The sequence below is a fragment of the Merops nubicus genome, unplaced genomic scaffold (assembly GCF_000691845.1).
Source record: "Merops nubicus isolate BGI_N331 unplaced genomic scaffold, ASM69184v1 scaffold6869, whole genome shotgun sequence".
Lineage (NCBI taxonomy): Eukaryota > Metazoa > Chordata > Aves > Coraciiformes > Meropidae > Merops > Merops nubicus.
The window spans coordinates 1-14256 of NW_008631577.1; the positions used below are offsets into that span (position 1 = coordinate 1).

The window sequence follows — 14256 nt, forward strand, 5'->3', positions numbered from 1 at the left end:
CGTGCCCGGCCACCCTCCTCCCGGGCCGGGCTGCGAGGGGGATGCTCTGCCCGTGCTTCGGGCAGAGGCCTCCGGTGCAGCATCGCGCTCGGTGTGAAGGTCCGCGCTGATGGGGAGCACCAGCAGCCTTATCGGTCACTGGTGCCGCCGCTGGCCGCCAGCCCGGGCGGCGTCGGTGCCTGCTGGGTGCTCCTGGCTGCTCTGCTGTGCAGCTGAGGTCCTGCTGGCAGGGATTTCCTTGGGTGAGGAGCGATACTGGAACGACTTAATGTTTTAAGGGGATGTGGGACTGAGGGATCACTGCTGTCAAAGGTGTGAGGTTAGAGTAAGCCTTAGTACGGTGCTTTAATGACATGTGTGTGAGGTTTGAGTTAAGGCCATGCTCACGTTTATGTACGAAGAGTGCAGGGCTTGTAATATTTAAGTATGCTGGGTAGTGGAAGGTGATGTGTAAGCTGGGTTGGTGGTGGAAGCTAAGGTATTTGCTGTGCATCTGTCTAAGCTCTTCAATCTGAAGCTGTACACCAGGCTCTTTCAGAAATAGCTATGTGGCTGTGAATAGATTTGCAGTCCTTTGAACTGGAAATTACCTGTCAACTATGAATTGAGCCTTGCTTTGAGTAGGGAGCTGGACCTCCAGAGGTGCCCTAGCCCAGACTGTGCTGTTTTTTCCATGACCGTAGGTGGTGTCTCCAGGGTGTCAGGAGTCAGTGGTGCTGGCTGTGTGGGCTCATTCACATCACAAATCAGGTGGATTTCAGTGCACGTGGGGGTCGAGTCATCTGCTTCTAAGTAGCTTGCTTAGTGCTCTGTTTGCATTAAGTGAGGGCTAAATTGCTTGTGTAGCTTGCTTGTAATTGTTTTTCTGATGGGGAATGAAGGGAGTAGTTTGGCAAGTGGCCTGACAAGTTTGTCACTCCAGTAGAAATGTGTTGGTAGTATAAGCAGAGACATTCTGGAGTAGTAGCGATGGATCTAGTGCTCCTGGCAGTTTGTGTCTTGAAAACTACACACCTTGAGTGGGAGCTTACTATCTAGGCAAGCCAGGTTGTTATTTTGACTGCTGTGAGTGTTCCTATTTGAACAGAAATGTATCCTGTCTGACTCTACTATGCGGGGATTAAGTTCCTACAGGATTTTAGGTAACTGAGTCAAAATATTGTGTAACTGATACCCATATGATCAAGCATGAATACAGTTTCAGACAGGCTACCTGTGGTTATGGCTGTCCCAAGCAGAACTCTCTTCACCCCTTTTTGAAGTGGCTCTCTCCATTCAGAAGTGGATACCCATGCATATATAGAAACCTTTGTCAGCTTCCATTAGGTAGGACTGATGTTCATTGGTCTGTGTGCTGTTCAACAACTAAGAATGGTTTCTTTATGTAACACTAAGATGTGGGCTGACTGGAGAGCTCAGGGCAGTATAGTGCTTTAGATTACACAGCCCTGTCCAACCCTGAAAATGGGGTAACAAGATGCAATGTTTAATTGCTGAATAAGAGGCTAGTGACCTGAAGGATGTGCATGTCAAAGCTTATTTGGGGACAATCTGTATGGATAAAACAGAACAAATGTTCATATTGTAAGAAACCAAATCAGTGGTGACTTAGAGCTTTTTGCATTTATCATATGATTTGCAGCATGTGGCACAATTGGGTTTTTGAAGGAGGAGATGGAAGCTTGAACTATCCTTTGGCAAAGTCTTATCCCCACACCAGCTGACATGCAGTGTACAGAAGGATAAGTTGGGTGGAGTGTGAAAAAGGGCATGTAGGAGGCTGAGACTGAGGCAGTGTGTAGGCAAAAGCTGAGTTACAGAGAAGAGTCTTTGGCTGTCAGTAACACGCAGGGAGCAGTTGTGCATTGATGGCAAAGACTGAGTGGAGTAAGATGTGGAATGGACAGACTGGGTGGCAACAGAAGCAGTTGTCATGATCAAGTGAGAGTAACGGTGTAGAGAGGGTTGCACATGTTTTTTTCTTACAAAACTGGAAGATGTCCTCCTTGTAGGAGGAGGAGGCAAAGATGACTTCTGAAGTCATCCAGTCAGCTGGATAACAGGATAATAAATCAAAGATAATTGGAGAAAATGACTTCAAGTGGTTTAGCTGAAAGCATCAAGTAGGAAACACAGTTGGCAGGGCAGGAAACTGCTTCTACTGTCACTGGTGGCAGGTATTTATTTAATTTGGCTGTTGGCACAGCTCCAGACAGCATGGATGTAACTTGGTAGTGGCACTTTTAAGCTGGTAGTGGGGAGTTGGCTTCAGTTATTTGTACCTAAAGCTCTTCTACACTCTGAATTTCAGTATTTAGTTTGAATTGCGGTTTTGACAAGAATTCCTCAGGTTAATTTCTCTCAGTCATGTAAAGCTTAAACTGGTCACTTCCATGTTTTTAATGCCAGGTCATGGTTCTAATATCTAGCTAGTAAACATCTCATTTCATGCTGTGCTAGCATGAGAAGGTGAACTGGCTTCAGACCCCTTGTTTGCTGAGGAATAACGTGTGCTTCCTTAGCAACAGTGCTGTTGGGTTTCCAGTTAGTAATGAGTGAACCCGTCTCTATGCTGCTGTGCTGGCAGAGCTCTTTGGTCCTGGACTAGACCCATCCAACACGTCTCTTGTCAAGAAGATGTGTTTATCTTTTGCTGTATGAAAGCACCGTGTTGATGATCTGATAGGGAGTGGAAGTGTCAGCAAACAGGGCTCTGTCCTGCTGTCTGATCTTCAGTGTCACTGGTGGGGCAGAGGAGCAGGACGTGATGTTGCAGAGTGGCTGGAGAAGGGCCCTGTCTGGTGGCCAGTGGCTTGCAGCAGTCAGGTGAAATGTGCCATCTGTTCAGGGAGGCTGTTATTGAACAGAAGCGATCTCCTCCGTGGGATGGATTTTAGCTTATTGGTTGTTCCACAATTTCTTTTTTTTTCTGGGATATCCCTAATGGTAGTTTGCCTGAACTCGTGTAATTCTCTGCATAATGCTGATGGTTGTCTATTACTTCTAGCTAACTACAATGACTTGTACCAGTGGTCAGTGGAATCCTTCTCAGACTTCTGGGCTGAATTCTGGAAGTACAGTAACATCGTGTGCTCTCGCCTGTACGATGAGGTAAGTGTGGGTTTAGCTTTTAGCAGTCAAGTGCAGCATGAAGGGGAAATCAGTTTTACAATCAGTCCTTTGACCTGTTCCTGTAACCTTGGCAAGCCATATGAGAAATCAGTCAAGTGTATATTCCTGAACTTCCTTGTGTGGTGGTTGGTGGTGGTCTGTTGCAGTGCACTTTAGGACAGTGAAATCCTCAAGTTCTACTGTCTTACCCAATTCTGCTGTAGGGTGCTTGTGGTCATGTGCTCTCACATACCTTGGCAGTCTGCCTGCTTCTGAGTGGTCTTTCAATATATTGCCTTCTGCTTTAGAGTTGTGATATTTAGAATATCATCTTGAATTTGTGAATGCTGGCATGCAGTCAAGTTCATGTTTTTATTCCTTGAGTGAGCTTAGATAAGTACACCTGATCCACCTGGGCTTTGTAGAACTGGTTGTGGAAGTCTCTGCAGTCAGATGTAGGCTTGAAGTGTATCTGAGGGAATGGTAGTGGTTGAACACAATCACAAGTGGAATACCAGAACATGCCACAGTGTGGCTTAAAAATTACTTTGTCTTGCAAATGGAGCACAAAGCTGGAGCCTTCATACAGTCCTGTGTAGGACATCAACATCACCCTGCAGTTTATCTGAGGAAGATGATGGGCTCATTCCTGCAAATGCTTGATGGAGAAGAACCTTCATGGAACTTAACAGAGGACTGGATTTATCTTAATCCCTGGAGGCCATCTGTTCCAAGAACACTCAGAGTACTGGCACTTCTGCAAAAGAAACTGCTAAGTCTTCTTTGCTTTTTCCTGTCTTACAAATGTCTGTGTACTGCATGATAGGATAGATCAAGTGATTCCTCCTGCCATGAAACTGCTCAGGTGTCTTAATGTGACCTACCCTTTAGAAGAGTGAATTTAGAAGGAATGTAAGGGTTAGGGTTAGGTTGCTTTCTGAACTATGTAGTCTGAAGACTGTAAACACTTTTTAGTTTTTTTACTAGAGCTAGTGGTTCAAAATCTGGCCAGGTTGTATTTGGATACTGTATTTTCACTCTACAGTCTGTACTGTCAGCAAGACTGTCTTTCTAAATTTCCCCATCAATGCAAATTGCCCTGAGCAAGCAGTTCAAAGGAGCTGTTTTGCACCCTTGGACTGAGCAAGCTGGACAGTAACAGTTCTTGTTCCCTTGACTTGCTGGAGTGGCACTCCTGGAGATCTGCCCCTCCAGACAGCACTAGTGGCTGGGGAACTGGAAGGGAGACCCAAGCAGGCAATGGTGGCCTAAAAATGGATGTTTTTCTGAGGAAGAGAAACAAGAATGCAGTGTCTAGGAAGGCTTTAACTAGACTACTTGTGATCTTCCAGGCCCCTGCTTGTCTATTCTACAAGGTTCCTGCTGTGGTGTGAGATCTTAAATCAGGATAAGGCAGAGTCAGCTGATGGACAAGTACTGCAGAAGATACTTGACTCACTCTTCATGGATATTGCAGTTTGCCTCTAACTTTCCTTCAGTGTCACCTTCAAGACTTGGCTCCAGCTTTGCTGAGCCTCAAAGCTGTCTTGCTGTTAGTCCTTATTGTTGGTCCCTTTCTGGTGAGCATCAGGAGGAAAGGATGGTCACAGTACCTGGGCTGTTCTGTGGTATCTAAAGGGCTGATTTATTTGAAGTGTCTTATTTGAAGGAAGATAACTTATTTTCATGAAAAGAAGAGCTGACTCCTTTGTCCCCAGCCAGTGAAACAGCCAGTTTCTACTTTCATAGGTCATTCTACCAAAAAACCAGTAACATCTCATGTATATATGATCCAGGCAGCCAGTGTTTTATTGAAACTTAGTGAAGTTTTTAAGTGTTTGGTGTAGATGTGTCCATGTTACTCTGTAGCAATTGATACACATGTCACTTCCAAAAAGAACAAAGATACTTGCACTGTACAGAGCTATACTGGCACAGCTGTTTTGGCATTGCTATGCCAAGTTAGAAATAGTTGATTCTTCAATGAGGAATGTAGTGTAAATATATTTTGTTTGCTAGAAGAAACGTGTGACAGCAGAGGGGCTGCTTTGAGTATTCTGCTGGTGTCTGTTGTTGAGGTTTTCATGGGACATGCTGTTTTGCTCTTTGGTCACAGAACATCATATGTACCACAGTAGGGCAAGGATTGTTGGTTTCTGAAGGGTGAGATTCTTCCTCAAAGGGATAGTCTCTGTTTTAGAGTAAGCAGAATCTGTGGGGCATGGTAATGTATGGTTATACCAAGGAGGGGAAATGCATCAGAGGTGTGGACAGAGGGACCTGCTAATGTGATGCTTATCCATGGCTGCTGAGGCCTGGGAAGCAGTCACTGATTAGCTGTTGTGAAGAGCAGTCCTAGAACAGGAGCTGGTGGTGTGGGAGTACAGCTGGTGCTTGGCACGTTCACCTAACCACACAAATTGGCCTTGTCTGCCTTCGTGCTGCTGTGTGAGTAGGAGTGGAGCCTTACTTGTTTAATGAGGACTGCAGTTGGCAGGACTGGGGACTGCTGCTTTTCCTTTCCTGTAGACTTGCTGAGCATTTCAGACTGCATGAAGTGAAAGCTTTCTAGCAAAGCTCTGCATTTTCATAGACTTGCTAGAACTGGGATCTTCTTCTAAATTAGCAGACCTTGAGTTTCTGTTGTTTGCTGAGAAATTCTCCCTAAGGGAGAGATCAGATTGTCCATATAACAAAGTACCACTTCTAAAGAGATTTGGCTTAACTAGGAATCATAAGTATTACCTGAGCAGAAAACAATGGAGCATCAAGTGTGTTAGGTCCAGCACCTTATGCTATTGGAGCTCTTTGAAGGGGTGTTCCACTTCTGGAAAGAGTAGGTCTTAGATCTTGTCCTAGAAAATACTGAAAACATTCTGTGCACTTTTCTTCAAGATAAGGAAGTCAGTAATGAGTCGGTTTTAAGAGTGGCTTCTAATTACTGCAGTAATATATGTTGGTATAAAAAAATTCTGCAGTTTGAGTAGATAAATCATAGGTATTATAAGTCAGTTCTAGCTAATTGATATGAGGAAATAAGTCTACTGGAGTTCCCATTTTTAGAAAACTTGGTTGAAATGAGGTGATACAGTAGAGCACTTACACATGAGCTTTAACTTCTTTTATAAAAGTGAATTTTGGGATTGCCTCCAGTAATAATTACACTGCACATCTCAAGCACACAATGGGAATGGGAAGTATTTTGAGTTCTATCTGGCTTTCAGAAGAGGCTTTTACTTGGTCGAAAAGAATGCTCTTTCTGTAATGCATGTGCAGTCCATGGGAGAAACCTGAGGGTATAAACTGAAGCTTTCAAAAACAACTGTAAAATGAAGTTTTAGTTTAAAGATTAGAGTACTGCTGCTGGGCAGTTGAATCTCTAAATATTGGGGCATTTCAGAAGGAATTCACATACTTTGGTGGCTAATGCAAAGGGAGCCTTCACTGATCACTTGTTAAAGGTATAGTCTTACCTGTGGCTTACTAAGGGGTAATAATATTTTGTGGCTTAACTAGTTTGAGATAAGGGGAAGTTTTCAGCTGAACATTCTTTGATGATTTTTCATTGCATTTTTCAATTCTTTGCATGTCTTAGTCCTCAATAGGGAGTTGGTTAATATGGGCTTTCAACATTGTTGGACTCTAGAAAACTGCAGATGGTAGAAATGTGCAATCCCAGTCTGTAATACAATATTTGTTAGTCAAAGAGGTTAATAGTAGTAGCACTTCTGCACTCTGGATGAAGGTGTGGAGTTCTTAAGTTTGCTGCAACTTCATCCTGAAAGATGGTGAGTTGAAATAAGAAGCTTGAACTCTGCACAGTTCACTTTTTTAGTCTAGGGTTAATTTGAATTACCATTGTCCAAGTTCCTGGTGTTGTTCTGTGTACCTTGTGACTCATGCTGAGGGAGAATCGGCGCTCATACCTTCCTCTGCTTCAGTTTTCCTGAGGGGGAGGCTGGAGTGCATGGCTGGGCTGCTCCCAGGCACAAAACCTCAGTGTGCTGTGGTTTGTGTGTCTTGAGGGCTGGAAGCCACAGTGGTTTGCTTCACTTGTATATTTAGGGCTGGTCTGAAGGCAGGACTGTCAGCAAGGAGCTCTTCCTGATTCTGTTGTAATTGTCTTTGCTTGTGACAGTTGACAAATAATTAATCTTTTCAGGCCTGTAATTACAGGATCTAGTGCCTGTTTGCCATCTGTGAGCTGTGAGAAATGATTCTTGCCTAATGGAGTGTGTGAAGAGCTTGGAATGAGTTAGCTGATTGCTGTACAAGGCTCTGAAAAAGAAACTGTTGGTTTCCCAGGAGTGTGTTGTGTTTTCCCAGGTGGTTGACACATCCAAAAGCATTGCGGATGTCCCGGAGTGGTTCAAGGGCAGCCGCCTCAACTACGCAGAAAACCTTCTGAGGCACAAGGACAATGACAAGATTGCACTGTATGCAGCAAGTAAGAGAACTAATGGCTTGTATTTATAGGTGACAAGACTGGGCCTTATAAAATAGCTCTGCTTTTTATGAAACCTGGAAATAAACTGGCTTGGGTGAGGACAGAAGAGGAAGATGAAGGCAGTAACTGTGGAAACCACAATACAGCTCTGCAACAAACACCTAAACATGCACTGGGACTATAGGTGGTTCTAAAGTCCTTGGCAAACTAAATGAAGTTTTCTTAGAATGTCTTGAACTGCATTCAGGTAGTGGCAGTCATGCTGTTTTAGTGTCAGTATTTGAGCTATTCATGTTTGTCATAAACACTAGCACAGTGCTTGCCTTTGGGAGTATTTTGGCACTGTTGCTTGATGTTGTCCTGCACACCCTCTTCCTATGCCTTTTATCTTTGGAATACTAAGGACTACATGGGGCGTAGGTAGGAATTAACTTTCCATTTGACAATACAGAAAGGAAGCATAGGTACATGCATGGAAGATTTGGGATTTTGCTTTACTGGAACACTAAAGCTCAGTCTTAATTCCTTGTTGGACTGGAGAAGATTTAAGTGTAGTAAAATGTGTGTATACTCACAATGAGGATGGTAATGTTAAGATAAAATCCTGTCCATATATCTGCTGACTTTGGTATTTTAAAAAAATTATTCTAATCTGTTAGATGGGATTAGCTTCCATGCAGGTGTGTGAGTGCTTCCTAAGGGAGCTGTGTTCTGAGCTCCCCTTTTCCTGGACCTAATCCTTATCAGAAGACTGACCAAGCAGTGATGCTTCTTAATACCTTAACAACAAACAATGCAGTCCTACAGCTCATTAGCAAATGGTGCAGAACTATAAATTGATTGTGTAGGTGTTAAGTCTTAGTTTCTGATTTCTGATGCATGGAGTTCAGGTTTTGAATTACATAAATATTGTTCTGATAGCTGTTTAAAAACAATGTGAGACAACAGAATTGTTTTTTGTAAGCTTACTGCTGAAGAAATACTTATCAGTTGCATTTTGTTGGTTGGAGGTATTGAAAGAAACCTCTTTGATCATACATATACATAAAAATCAACTACCAGTTGAGGGAAAATGTATAAATCTGTGACTCAGTTTTGGTGTAATGAGAATTGATCTGGTGGAAACTGATAGAAATGAGGCTTGTAACAAAGCTAGCTTCAAGGTGAGGAACTCGGTGCCTTCAGGTTTTAAGACCATTAGAAAAGCTTCTTATGTATTATTTAATGGAGAAAAAAATCAATGTAGTTAAGTACATCTTGTGCAAGAGCTGAAAGCCCAACACTGATTAGTAAGTCAACTCTAAATGTGTGTAGAATTGACACAATTGATTTAATGTTAAAAGCTAAGCATGCAACTTGAGAAGAAGTGGAGTTAAATACTTTCAGTTCAAATTATTGAAGGAATCATTACCAACTTTGAATTATTTGGTTGACTTGTGATTACATTGTCCTTGTAGATCTTGTTTGTTAGGAAGTCATGGGGTGTACCAGAGACTCACTGCTTTGTGTCACATATTCACAGGTGAAGATACCTAAAGGGGCAAATTCTTTTCCTGTTGAATACAGTTCTCAGTGCTGGAGTCAACACATTGCTCCTCTGTAGTGAACAGACTTCCACCTGCATTTCTTTTCATGACCTTCTGCTGTATTTAATCTTCTTAAGGTCTCTTAAGTCAGAGTATTTTTTGTTAACCCCTCGCTGCTAGGTCAGAGTGGCATTTTGGGAACCTGTTTGTGGATTCACTAGGGATGAGTCTGTGGGAGCAGTGTGGGTGTACAGAGCACAGGAATGTCCATGTAACTTTTCTAAACCATTTTGCTTGTTGCTGGCACTTGCTGTTAATGGCTTGTGACTCCCTTCTCCTGGGGGCTTTAATAATGGAGCAAGATCAGAGTCCCATTTCCTGTTGTTCTGTGGGAACCCAGAATCTGCTGGCAGCCCCTGCATTGACTTCTGTGGTGGTTCCCATCACAACCTGCTCTTTTACTCCACATGAAGTCCACATTTACTGGGATGGAAGTCTGAGGCAAAAGAGTAAAAATAACTGTTCCCTGCTTGTGGAAATCAGAGCGATGGGGGCTGTTCTGCAGAGACTGGCTGTACCAGGGCATGCAGCATGCTCCTGTTGTGACATCCTTGGCGTAAGCACTGGGTACTGGAAACAGGACAAGCCAAATGCTTTGCAGGAGTCACATGGAGGAAATACCAGAAGGGACCTTTAAGATGGCAAACTTTGCCTTTCATAACATTTAGATTTGTTCATTTTGTTTCATGAGTGATTTATTAACAGCTTATGTAACATCTGGCATTCAGTACAAAAATAAAAACACCCTGCAGATCTTTTTGGAGGTAATTGGAATCTGGTTTAGTTTATTTGCATTGTGGCACATTGGCAAATGCAGATGTTTAAACATATATTGATGTCAGACCTTAGTAAGTATGTGCAAAATTTCCTAGTCAACAGTGACTTGATGTAATAAAACCTAAAGTTGGCACCTTGATGCTGCTTCCTAGACCTAATGAGAACTTAGCAAAAAGGGAAAATGAGGCTGTTCTTTCCATGCTAGAAAGGAGCCTTGATGAGTGCAGTCTATCATGAATGCCCAGAACACACCTTTCTCCAGGGGTTAGTTTGCATTTCCACATGTGTTCATGTCTTTAAAACTGTCCTTCTGCCTACTGAATGTGTGTTACTGATTAATACTCGATTCCCATTGAAAAGAAAAGCTTGGTACAGCATAAGAGAAATTTGAAAAGCAAAAAATGTAATTATTAGTAGAAAATAGTCTAAAACTGCTTTTTGTTTTTCTTCCAGAATTAGTAGTTTGTACTAGACACTACTTACATTGGAATGCATTATTTCTGACTGGTTGTTTTAATCTTCTTTCCTCAGAGGAAGGCAAGGAAGAAATCTTGAAAGTGACTTTTGAAGAACTGAGACAAGCTGTGGCTTTGTATGCTGCAGCCATGAGGAAGATGGGAGTAAAAGTAGGAGACAGAGTTGTGGGTAAGTTGTTGTTTTTAAGGATAGGAGGTGAAATTCTTGAAATAAGTTGTCAGAGTTATAGAAACATGAATATTAAATACCAATTCATAGAAACATTCTAAAGAAAAGGCTTTTATGCTGCTATATTTATGTTTGTGTGAAATACACTGGATTAGGCTGCAAGCTCTCTAGCACTGGAGAGGGAAGGAAAATACCTCATTCATAACTTCACTAAGGTCTGCTTCATAAGTGCTCTGTGGAAGCAGAGGTGATGAGGACATTGCATCTAGCTGAGCCTTCACTCACCAGGGCTGGCAGATCCACACTGTGGCAGTTTTGAAAATCATGGCCCCAGGTTGGTTGTTCTGGTGCCAGCTGGCAATAACTGACCCTGCAGCCCCAGGTAATATGGGGCATTGAGCAGTTACTGTTCATACTGTATTGGTGCAGAGCTTCATAGTTAGAATCCTGTGATCCTTTCAGCAACTCTCAATTTTCTGGACATGTGTTTTCTCAGTCATAAGACTGTCATGCTGGATTTTTCTATACAAACAGGTTTTTGTCTTGTGAACAGCTTGTACAGAACACAATTGGAATCCTAGAATCTTTCTGGTTGGAAGAGACCTTTAAGATCATCAAGTCCTCTTGTTCATCCAGCACTGAGAGGAGTCCAGGCATAGAAGGAAGTTAGGCTGGCCTCAGTCCATTTATTTCTAAGCTGCTGGGTTTGGTCTTCCATCTGAGCCACTTCATCTTTGTACTTCATGTGCTCTGATGTACATGCTCCAGTTTTGTCATGGCAGTTTTGACTTACACTTCAGTATCCCTGAAACTCCCTCACCCCAGCCTGGTAGTTCTGCTGATGTGTGTATCTATCTTACTACTGGAACCACATGTTCTTTGAGCAATACTTGGCCATTATCCTAAGTATGTGTAAATTCTTATATGATGCAAACTGAAAATGATGAAACTGGTTTGTTTTCTGTTTGTTACAAACAGAACTCAAACATGTCTTCAAGAACAGAAGGATATGCATTATTTTTATTAACCCCCCCAAACATGACCTGCAGATGTAAAATACACTTGAGAGCTCATACCTCATGCATATGGTATGAGCATCCTATGGAACTGGTAACTGAACATTATCACAGTTGGTAGCTTTTTTAACTTGGAATTAGAGCCACATCTTTAATTGGATATGAACCATCCAGTGAGGTTGGGAGACTGAGTGAAGACTGAGTTAAATGCTCTGATTTGTCTCCTTTTTCAATCTTAATACTGTCATGTTCATATCTGACAATGTGAGGAGCAACAACCTCTGTCTGAAAACAGAGTAGGAAAACTTACACTCTGCATGTCTGAGCATTTACAGCTTCAGTGTTCTTTCTTACTACCTATCCTCTGATGTGTACATCAGATGGTAAAAGTGGGTTATATGTGTTATAAAAAGTTGCCTCTGATATTGGCAAAACATTACACAATTATGCATAGAACTGGAAACTTGGATATCATGTAACCAAAGTCTTAGGGTTTTGTTGACCCATTTTGATGCTTTCTGTATATGCTGTTTGCCACTGTGAAGCACATGGGATGCACTCCTTTTTGACTTTAAGTGAAATTTCTCCCAATGTGTACAAAAAAATTCTTGATACTGTTTTATAGACTGTGAGGATTTAATACACTACCTATTGCTTCATAAGTGAAGGTAGTAATAACGGGCCTCAAAGCTGTTCTTCCATATGTATTGCTGACTGTTAAACTGAAGGATTAAATCTTGTGCCTAGGTAGCAGAAAGCTCTGTACCAGCTTCAGGCCCCATACATGATGAAATATGTTGTGGGAAAGTGATGGGCAATGCAGAGGGGTAGTTACTGGATATGTTTTACTCGTTTCTATGAATGAAAACTGTGTCCTGCTCTTGGGAGAGAAGAGGTCTGTGCTGACTCCAGTGCTGAGCCTGAAAGGACTTGTAGTGATTTCAAGAGGGAGGATGTCTGGCTATCTGGTGCTGTTACTGTTAATTAAAAAAAACTACCTACCAAAGCCAAAAACAAAGGAAAAAGGACACATACATTGAAAGTACAGTGGAAACCACTATTTGGATCTCTGCTCCCTACATGTCTTCAGTTAAGCTCCCATCATTTGAGTAAGCTGCAACTTGGTTTTTTTTTGTTTTTGTTTTATTGTGGTTCTTTTTCTTGGTCTCTTTCTGCCTTTCCTGAGGAAAAAATTTCCTCTCTGGCACTTCCACCCCAGAGACTCTTCTGCCCAGCTGCTCTAGGTACTCGGTATCTGTGCTGGGCCCCTTGAGCATTTCAATAGCTTAAGCATGAATGGTTAGAGCTTATTTGTGGCAGCAGGCTTGTGTTGTGCTGGGGGTCACTACAGAGCCCTCTACTTTTGATATCAGAAAGGATTAATGCATCTAGGCAACCTGTTTCCCTAAAATTGCAATACATTTTTAGGCTCAGTTAAAGCTTTTTAAATTATCCAGAGTCTTCAAATGCTTTTTTTTCTTCTGGGTAGTTGCTTACATTGTGCTTTTTTTCCACTCCATCCTCTTAACTCTGGCTGTTGGAGAGACTTTTCCCTGTAGTCTTCAGCCAGATGAGCCCATATTGGCTCCCATTAGTTGAGCTATTACACAGTTCCTCCTCCTTCCCTTCCCCTGGTGCCCCCAGTCCTAGACTCCTGAGTCTGACATTGCTTTGGGCAGGAGCCCATATTTAGGGAGAGCTTTCCTGTGGAAGAGATCTGATGGGATTTTTAACAGCAATCCAGCTTGTTAGATAGTAGTTTTTTTTTAAAAAAAAAACCTGGTTCTTAACCTTATGTATTTTTTCTTTGCCAGGGGATATGGGCAGCTGTTGGAAGAGCTAAACCATAATGTCAGAGGTTGAGGCTGCAGGCTTTTCTCCAAATGCCAAACTGAAGTAGGCCAGAGGTGCTAAGTGCTGGGTGGGGAAGTTTGACCATATACCCACTTATGGTATCAAAGACTGGGCTCTCCAAAGCTTGCCCAAATCTACTGGGACCTAATTTGTTCCACAATTAATAACAGATAGCAGAAGTAAGGGTGGTGGTTCATGCAGTTTATAGCAGTAATATAGGGAATGTTTTTTCTGCTTCTGAAAAATCAGCTTTTAAATGCAAGGGATATATTTTATTAAGTTGATTACAGTTGCCTAGAATCTAGTCAGCCTTCCAGGTTCTGATGCCCTGTGTTGCCACTTTGTCTTAATTTAACATCTTGAGCTGTTGAAATCATACACAAGACCATTAACACTCTTTGCTTTAGAATTTCATCTTGGTGCTCACTGCCCCTAGGACAAGAGTACTTAACTTTTCATTGTACTTAACACATCCCCTAGTTTCTTCAATACAAGTTATGGTTGCATCATCAGTAAGAGTATGTTGAAGTTGGAGGTGTGTGAATGTGGGTGGACAAGCAACAATGTCAGCACTTTCTCAGGCTGATTTCATCCTCACCTCACTTTTCCACCACTAAGAAGGTGGCACTTCATAGTAAATATAACTGAAGCAGATGTGTGGTGAAACATCTCTTGTAATGATGCCTTGCAATACTGTCAGGGATGCTTGAACAGTTGGAAGAGACAAATGCAATACCTAATGCAAGCTGCACATATCCACATGGGAAGTGCTTCTGGTCTCCCACTGGCCATCTGCTAGGCAAATAACAATGACTGCAGC

The 14256-nt window shown here is 42.3% G+C and overlaps 1 protein-coding gene across 1 annotated transcript in view; it reads left to right on the forward strand.

Moving 5' to 3' along the window:
* Positions 1-109: 109 nt before the first annotated feature.
* AACS (acetoacetyl-CoA synthetase) overlaps positions 110-14256 on the forward strand; it is a 35027-nt gene continuing 20880 nt past the window's right edge. Inside the window, exons 1-4 of the mRNA XM_008947606.1 lie at positions 110-242; positions 3008-3111; positions 7438-7558; positions 10453-10566. Coding sequence (XP_008945854.1) covers positions 110-242; positions 3008-3111; positions 7438-7558; positions 10453-10566 — 472 coding nt within the window. The remainder of the gene's footprint in view (positions 243-3007; positions 3112-7437; positions 7559-10452; positions 10567-14256) is intronic.